Source organism: Delphinus delphis, chromosome 3 (assembly GCF_949987515.2).
Source record: "Delphinus delphis chromosome 3, mDelDel1.2, whole genome shotgun sequence".
Lineage (NCBI taxonomy): Eukaryota > Metazoa > Chordata > Mammalia > Artiodactyla > Delphinidae > Delphinus > Delphinus delphis.
This window is the reverse complement of record NC_082685.1, coordinates 60,736,037-60,744,891: the sequence shown is the minus strand read 5'-3', so window position 1 is coordinate 60,744,891 and position 8,855 is coordinate 60,736,037. Positions and strand designations below refer to the sequence as shown.

The window sequence follows — 8,855 nt, the reverse complement described above, 5'->3', positions numbered from 1 at the left end:
CATCACACCGAGTTCCAAAAACCCAGAGTTTGGGTTGAGTTTGGGCTGCAGAGTCTCAAGAACTAGGCAGAAGAACCAGCCTTGTTCTGCCCCAGCCAGAGGTTCTGGGCTGCCCCGACAGAGGCCTACGGCAGGTAAGACTTACTGTCTGCCCTCAGCTTTGCGGCCTTGTTGCCCCAGAGGGCCGGCCTGCTTCTTGCCCCCCACTGCAGGCCTTGGCCCTGCCCTCGCCTGCCCCGAGAAGCCTGGCTCAAGCCCTAGCACCGCCAAGATGACTGCTTCCCTGACCACGCGTGCCTGTCTGTCCATCCCGGCTCTGTCCAGCTCCGTGATGGCCGTCAGGAATACAACAGCAAACCACCCAGCATCCTCGTCTGTGTGGATCTTGGTGTCTCACAGGGAGAGAGACATGGAAACCGTGGGCGAAGCGTTCCGGTGCCGGGAGAGAACGGCCGTGCACGGCTGTGGCCAGGACTGAGCTGTCTGCTGAGTCTGCCGCCACGACCTGACGGCGTTTCTTTGTGCCTCAGAGCCCCACGCTGGGGCTGTTGAAGGAGCGTTCTCGTGTCTCCCTCCGCACGGGGCTCAGGCGAACGCAGTGACTCACAGACAGGTCGGGGGGACTCCCATTCTTAGAAGAGCAGAGGAATGTGGGGGTATAATGCCTGAAAGGGCACAGGGAATGATTTCTAAATTTCCAGATGTCCTCTCAGAGAGTTGTAGCGCTCTGGGGCATGCCTGAATGTAATTCCTGTAGCTCTTTGTAGCAGATGTGTGTGTGTGTGTGTGTGTGTGTGTGTGTGTGTGTGTGTGTAAGCTGAGTCCATGTGTCTATATGCATTCAATTCATTCCACTAAATCAAACAATGAAAGCAGGCCCATTGAGCACTTCCTGTGTCCCAGACACGGCACCAGGTTCTTTGTGTGCAGGGCCTCATTTTACCTTCTCAAAGCTGTTATCTTCCCCATTTCCCAGAAGAGGAAACTGAGGTACAGGGAATTTCAGTCACTTGTCCAAGATCCCAGAACTAGTAAGTGTGGAGCAAGAATCCTAACCCAGGCAGCAGCCTGACTGCAGAGCCCCTGCTCGGAACCACAACAGCATGTGCGCGTGTGCGTGTGCGTGTGCGCGCGCGTGTACACCCCTCAGCCACATAGGCCGCCCTGTGTATGCGAGCTGAGGGAATGCAGAGGACATTGTTGAGAGGGACTCACTGCCCTGCTCAGTCTGTCCGAGCAGCAAAGGAAAGGGGTATCCAGTTCATGGACCAGGGCCTGCAGCCAACCTGATAATTCTAGCTTCTGGGCGGGAATTGGAGGGTGGGTGTTGGGGTCTGGTGATTTAAATGGTTTTCTACCGAAGAAAAATGGAGCCTCGCATGGAGTGGAGCTTTGCTGTTTAGGAAACCTGTATGAGGCAGGCAGTGAGTTTCCGGAGGGGACTTTATGAACAGGTAGAGTCTGAAACAACAAGCTGGGTGTTTCCTGGCTCCCTTCTGCCCTGTCTCTGGTCTGCCCTCCTCCCGCGTGCTGCACAGTCCATCCTGGGGCCCAGAGGGCCTCCCAGACTTCACCCCAAGTCAGAGACTCCCCCAGGGAGGAGGTGGGCTGCTCCCTCTCATAGGCCCCCAGCTAGGTTGGGTTTGCCCCTTCCTGGAAGGAAGAGGACTCTCGGTCTATGGCAAAGGTTCCCTCGTGGAGCAGGGGAGCTGCACCCTGGGGGCTCTGGGGAGCCCCCAGCCAGCTTCCTCTCTCCAGCCTTCGATGTTCAGGTTTAGATTTCAGGCAGTGGCTTTTCCGTTCTGCATGCAAAGGGCTGCTGCTCCCTAATGCATAGTTTGGGGAGCACTTCGGTCTGTGGAGGGATCATTGTGTGAAAAATAAAGGCAGTCCCAAAACAGTGGGCTTCATCAGACCACAGCACACATGGCTTCTGCGGCTCACCCGCCCTGACTGTGTGTCTCCCATTCTATGAACCCTGAATATTGGGCCTTCTGGTGCCAACGTTCACAATAATAACCCCCCTCCTGACTGCCCACCAGGTCCACGGCTAAGACAAAATTCTTCATCAGGGAATCACAGAGTGTGGCTGAGCCCTCAGGCTCCAGAGCCATCCCGCCAGGCTCCCAACCTTCTCTCACTCCATATTCCTGTCTAAGGTGAGCCCTTGGGTCAGGACCTATATGTTTCCCTCCCTCAGGTCTCGCGATAGTAGCTAATACTTACAGAGTGGCTGCTGTGTGCCAGGTGCTGCACTATATGTGCCACCTCCTAAAACCCTCACAGCCCGCTGGCTGGCTCCAGTGGGGAGCCCAGCGGGCTCCAGCAGGGAGGTGCTATCATCTTGCCCATTTTCCAGAAGGAGAAATAGAGACCAAAGCAGCCTAAGTCACTTGCCCAAGATCACACAGCTAGTGAGTGGCGTGACGTTGGTCAAGATACTTCACTTTGCTGAGCCTCAATTTCCTCATCTGTACAATGTGGTTAGTACCGTTGTCTATCTGGGCGTTGTGGAGATTAAATGGGGGAATGTACACAGCACCTAGCGGAGCGTGGAGTACATAGTAAGCACTCACCAGACACGGCCACTTAATAGTAGAGCTGAGGTTAACACCAGCGTGAAGAGAGAGAAAACACAATGTCTCTAGCACTGCCCACAGTGACCATCTCCTGAATTCATGTCTTTCCTGAGTCCCAAGTAAGCTCCCTGAGGGCAGGGCCTTAGTCAACCTGTTCACTGCTGGTTCCCCGGGCTTTGCACAGCATCTGGTACAAGGTGGGTGCTTGGTGAAAGTTGAGTGAAGGACTGCTTTGGTGGCCCCATGGGCCATTCACAGCTTTGGACAGCCCCTTCTTCTCACATCCCTTGCCCTCCTCTGCTTTGTGGCTGTGACCTGAGTGTATCTGCCTCGTTCCCTATCGGATGGAATCTTCCCAAGTCTGGGCAGTCTGGGTCCCGCCCACTGCTATCTTCCCCAAGGAGAAGATGCTCAGGCCTGGCAGTGCGGCTGAACTACCTTGCAGCCTACCCTGGGTGCAAAAGGATCTCTCTTCTTGGGCAGGAAGTGAGGAGTGTTGAAAGCCTTGTTGGAGGTGGTTACAGACCTGGGGATGTGAGCCAGCTAGTGGGCAGCTTCAGTGCCTTGGATATCGTACAGCAGGGTCCAGGCTGGTGGCAACCATCCGGGTCTGAGGTCCCTCCCTTCATCACACAGGTGAACATGGTTTCTAGACCACACTCCCCCTCCCTGGGATGGCGTGGAGCGTGGCTGCTTGCGCTCAGCTCCCCAGCACATACCTCCCAACATGCATTGAGAAAATGAGCCCACTCTCCATCCCCCACTCGTCCACCCCCATTGGCATATGACCCACCCTTGAGGGAAATAACTGCTGAACTGTATTCTGTCACAACCTCCCAGCCTGCCCTCTCATAGAGTTAGTCCTGGGAGAGCCCATTGCTCTGAGAAGCTACCTTCCCCTGAAGACCTTTGCCCTCTGGTCAGCCAAGGCCTTGACCCAGAAGTGAGAGTGGGGGAGCGTGAGGATAAAGAGAATGACAGTGACGATGAATTTCTTGGCAGGCCCAGCCCCCAGCTCCCCATCCCCAGGAAGCCCTCAGCCCTACCTCCATCCTTTTCAGAACCGTGAGCCCCCGCCTTGCCAATTTCCTCTTACACCTCTTCTCCATTTCCCGCCCCTGCCTCTGCATGACGATGTGGCGTACAGGCGGCCCATCTGGGGATCAGGGAATCCTACTGGGTATGCCAGCTTAATGAAATACTTGCAGTTTATTAAACACAGGCTTCCCTAAGCCCCGAGTGCCTGTGGGTATTTGAAAGCCCAAGGTAACCCCAAGCTACCACAAACGTAATTGTTACATGTGTCCATGCATTCCTGGTGCAACCTCAAACTCCGGCTCTTAAGCGGCACACAAAATTAGCAACATAAAGTAACTCCTAGTCAGACGAGAGGGGGAAATGTGGGGAAACACTGAGAGAGGCTCCCAGAACCCCTCAGGGCCTCTAAACGTATATGAAGTTCCTGTTACCTTGCATAGCTGTGGATGTGGAGGGCACTCCCCTCACCCCTGGTGGCTCATGCTTGCAGAAAAGGTTCATTATTATGCGGCAGGCCTGGCTTGTCAACCTTGCGTGATGTAACTTGACTATTTCAAGCCCCATTTCAGCTAAGGCTTGCTCCGGGGTGGCCGGCGGGGCTAGCAGAGCGCACTGTCTGGGGGCTCCCTCTGGAGCTGTATTTCTGGTGCTCCTCCAGGGCTGGGCTGGGAAGGGCTGTCGAGAAACCCCAGGTGACCCGGAGTCTGCTGCCCTGAACCTGAGAGAGGCTGCTCCTGGGGGATGATTTCCCATTCGTCGCTCTCCTCAGCCTGGAGCCTGTAAATCAGGGGCGAGGGGCTGAGGTGGAAGCAGCAGACAAAGGCCTCCAGGGAGGTACCTCCCTCGATGTGGACCACCATCTGCATGCCAGAGAAGGCGACCCTGTTGACGGTGCTCAAGGGCACCTGCTCCAGGAACCTCAGCGTCAGCCCGTTGACCCACACGCAGCCCTTGCGGCTCAGAGCCTTCAAGTTGAAGGCCAGCCGGGCACCGCCCTTCTCCAGGTAGGGTTCCAGTGACAAGTGCTGGCGGGAGAGGCGAGGGAGCTGCAGCCGGAGGTGGGCATCCGGGCCCCGGCCCACCAGCAGTGGGCTGGTGTCGTGCTCTAGCTGCAGAGGGACGTTGGCGAAGGTGGCAGGGCCTGGCGTGGGGTGGTGCAGGCTCACCCGCAGGACCGTGAGGGGCCTCTCCATGGCTGATAGCCTAAGAAAGACGGAGCACAGACACACAGGCGTGGGTGGAGGCAGACACTCCTCTGTGATTCCCTGAGCCCAGACATTCTTGCCCACCTCAGGGGCTCCCAGCCACCTCTGGCCAAGCAGGGCCGGGCACTGAACGTCCATGCAGTCATTCTGCCCCAGTCAGGCTGCAGCCACGGCCAGAGCTGGTGTGGAAGCTCAGGCCCGCTGCTTCTAGCCTCAGCTTCATCCCTAACACACTCTGAGTGAGGCACGCTACTCACTCTCCAAACTTTAGTTCTCTCTTCTGTGACGTAGGTATGTCGATCCTTGTCTGTGCGAGGTCCAAGGCATACCAGCCTGTGTGGTGGGGTTTGGGTGGCCTGTTGGCATTTGGGGACAATTTGCCCTGCCTCATGGAAAGGGAAGGACGGAAGGTAGGATCCACCCTCCTTGTATCCGACAGTCACACAACGATTGCCTGCCGAGCCCTCCGCTGAGCCAGGCGCCGACCAGTGGCCAGGGATGAGCTGATCAACGGGAACACCCAGCTGGGAAAGGAGAAGGGGTTTCTAGCTCCCGGCGTTGTGGAGTGACACAGAAGAGGGGACCCCCGCCTGCTCCTGGGGGATCAGAAAGGCTGCCTGGAGACCCCAAGGAAGAACAAAAACATCTAGCACATTCTCAGTGCTCCTATGCACGCGAATGCCACAAGCATCCCCTCCTCACCGATGCCGGTGATGAACTTGGAAAGAGCTGAGATCTCTCAGAACTGATGGGGCTCCACAGAGGTCAACTGGCCATACATACCTACCAGTGCACAATGCACATGCCACTTGCCTCTGTAACTCCATCTCTAGAAATTTGTCCTTTAGAATCTCACTGGCACATGCAGGAAGGCTCTGTTCCTGCGTGGATTTGAGGAACATAAACTCTCTGGCACGTGTACCAACCCCATATGGCCCAGGACATGCCAACACCTTCTACAGGAACCAAGGACTGAGTGGATCTGAATAACTAAATGTACACTTTCCCAGCACCAGGCTTTTGCTTCCAGTATTTTCTCTCCTGAGAATGCATCTTCTCTCCCAAACTGCTCAAGGCCCGGTTCAAAGGTGACCTCTTCCATGAAGCTCTTTTCCTCTCTCTGCGCCCAGACCCTCAGAACAAGGAGGCTCCCCCCCGGGGCTGTCCCATTCGGTCCCTTTTCCATTATGTGTCAGTTATGTGGGTCCCTGCCCCACCTTCCCTGGGCCCTTCTCCTCCTCTCTTCCTTGAGGCCTCCCGACGGCAGAGCTGCCTCGATGCCCCGTGTCCCACTGCCCGGTCCAGACGGGGCCTGGCCACAGCAAGTGTCTGGGGGCACACCTGCCAAATGGCTAAATGAGAAGAAGCTCACACACGTGGAAATCATGGGAGATCAAGTCCAGAGAGACCCCACACGAGAGTCCGGTCCTTAAAGGCTGTGGTACAGGCTCCAAGTCCCTCCAGACCCTGGACTCCCTATCTTTTGGGTGAAGTAATGGTGAGAACCTCCCAATCTGATAGTGAGTGCAGAGCCCTTAGGGCACGCCCTTTTCTCTCGTGCACACACGCAGCCCCACACGGACACACCACAACCACACCCGGCTTCTTGCCCCAGCCTGCAGAAAGCCTTTCCCTGAGGTGTGTGTAAACTAGGCCCAGGACAGCTGAGCTGGACGGCCAAGTCCTCAGGCCTGGCCAGGAGCTCAGAGCTCACTTCCAGGAACCAATCCCACAGCCCAGGGACCCTAAGAGAATCCCTTAGAAAAGAAGCATTCAACACTGCTCCTGTGACCTTACTCTCTGCTCTGCTGAGTCCTCCAGAACTGATAGAAATCCCCCTGCTGGCGCAGAGCCCCTGCAGAGGCCTCCTCTTTGCTCCAGGACCCCAGTTGTTCCAGGGAAGCGGAAACTCAGAGGAAGACTCTCTGGGGTATGTGCCTGGCGAGGAGCCAGCAGGGGCCCCCTCCCAGTCCCACCAGGCCTTCTCCTCTCACTGTGAGTTCCAGTCTCTGACCCCCATCTACCTTATTTCCATGGTCACATCTGACTCCGGCACTGCAGCTGTGAGCTCTCGGGAGGAAGTGGGTCTAGGCTGGGGCGGGTCTGGGGATGGCAGCTGTGGCTGCGGTTCAGAGAAGTGATACGTCAGAACGCTCATCAGGTTTGTTGCTTTCTTCCTTTTTCCCTTTAGGAAAGAAAATGGAAGCGTAATTTCTTGTTGCAGAAGTGCAGCCCCACTGCTAAGAGGTTGGAAACCCCAGTCTGAGACCCTTGCTAGGAGAGGCCCCTGAGCTCCCTCCCGGGTTTCATCTCTGCCAGTCTCTACTGCCCCGTCCCCAGGGACCTATTTCAGGGTATGAACAGTTCCTCCTCCCCCCTGCCAGGTGGGTGGGGAAAAGGCATCCCAGACCTGTTAGAAAGGGGAGCTCTTTGGACAGAGTGTCAGTGAGGGGAGCCCCCATTGCATGTGGGAGACTGTGAGGGGGCCACAGTGGCCGGACCAGGGGTGGCCGAGGGAGCTATGGGCAACACGGTGGTCCACTGAGTGTCTCAGGAAAGGGCAAGGTCTCAGGGGAAGGATAAAACAGCTACTCACAGAGGGTGGCCTCTCCAGCAGTAGGACAGCAGGAAGGCCACCTTCTACGCCCACCTCTCCAGGGCTCTGCTGGCCTTCGAGGGCAGCCTGGAAGAGACCAAGATGGATGTGGGTCCAGCACTGGCCCCAGATGACCTCAATCTCTCTTCTCTAACTGCCTCCTAGAAAAAAAAAGAAATACTTGCTAGAAAAAGTTAATATCATACAGAGCCTCTACAACTTCTCATTAACAATGTTCTACAATTAATAAAAAAGTACTAGGCATGCTAAGCTACAGGACCAACTGTCAAACAAGAGAAAAAACCAACAGAAACAATCTCACTATGTACGTCTACAAAAAGACCTGTACAAGAATGTTCACAGACGTGGATAGATCTAGAGACTGTCATACAGAGTGAAGTAAGTCAGAAAGAGAAAAACAAATATCGTATACTAACGCATGTATGTGGAACCTAGAAAATGGTACAGATGAACCGGTTTGCAGGGCAGAAGTTGAGACACAGATGAATGTATGGACACCAAGGGTGGAAAACCACGGTGAGTTGGGGATGGTGGTGTGCTGAATTGGGCGATTGGGATTGACATGTATACACTGATGTGTATAAAATGGATAACTAATAAGAACCTGCTGTATAAAAAAATAAATAAAATTAAAAAAAAGAATGTTCACAGAAGTTTTATCTTATTAACCCCAAACTAGAAACAACCCAAATGTCCATTAAGAAAAATGGATAAAAATTTGTATAATATGTATACAGTGAAACACTACACAGCAGTAAAAAAGAGAATGGACCAATGATACACAAAACAATGGAGATGCATCTCATAATCATTATGGAGAGCAAAAGAAACCAGGCACAAATGATATAGACTGTGTGATTCCAATTACATGAAATGCAAGAACAGATAAAACTAGCCTATGGTCATAGAGGTCAGGGTATTGAATGATCTCTGCAGAGAGGTATTGACTGGGGTATTCATTTACTGGGGCTGCCATAACAAAGTACCCCAAATGGGGTCGCTTAAATAAACAGACGTGTATGGTCTCAAAGTCCTGGGGAGTAGAAGTCCAAGACTGTTTCGGTAGGATTCGTTCCTCCTAAAAGAGAACCTGTTCCAGGCCTCTCCCCTAGCTGCGGGAGGCTTGCTGGCAACCTCTGGCATTGCTCGGCTTGTAGAGGTCTCACCCTGATCTCTGCTTTCGTCATCACGTGGCATCCTCCCTGCACGCAGTGGTTCCAATGGCAGCATCTCAGGCGCGCTGGTTGGCTTATGAGGGGGAGGGGCCTGGGGCAGGCAGTCAGGCTAGACCTCAGGGCTCTTGCCGGCACCATACCCACCCCCCCCACCCCACCCCCCCACCCCCCCGCTCAGCACAGACAGCTTCACCTCCCTGATGGACGGATGGATAACCAGAAGTCCAAATGGCCACTCTGA

The 8,855-nt window shown here is 54.7% G+C and overlaps 2 protein-coding genes across 2 annotated transcripts; both read right to left on the bottom strand.

Annotated features, from left to right (window-relative positions):
* Nucleotides 1–1,146: 1,146 nt before the first annotated feature.
* DCANP1 (dendritic cell associated nuclear protein 1) lies at nt 1,147–2,114 on the bottom strand. The gene is given in 5 exon segments (XM_060007162.1): nt 1,147–1,302; nt 1,476–1,573; nt 1,576–1,741; nt 1,744–1,855; nt 1,945–2,114. Coding segments are annotated over 5 exon segments (702 nt in total).
* A 1,967-nt stretch (nt 2,115–4,081) lies between these two features.
* Nucleotides 4,082–6,901, bottom strand: TIFAB (TIFA inhibitor). Its single transcript, XM_060006934.1, has 2 exons — nt 6,847–6,901; nt 4,082–4,820 (listed from the first exon to the last, which is right to left on the bottom strand). Exons 1-2 carry the CDS (start codon nt 6,855–6,857, stop codon nt 4,217–4,219), a joined length of 615 nt encoding a protein of 204 aa, XP_059862917.1. The 5' UTR covers nt 6,858–6,901; the 3' UTR covers nt 4,082–4,216.
* Nucleotides 6,902–8,855: the final 1,954 nt, after the last annotated feature.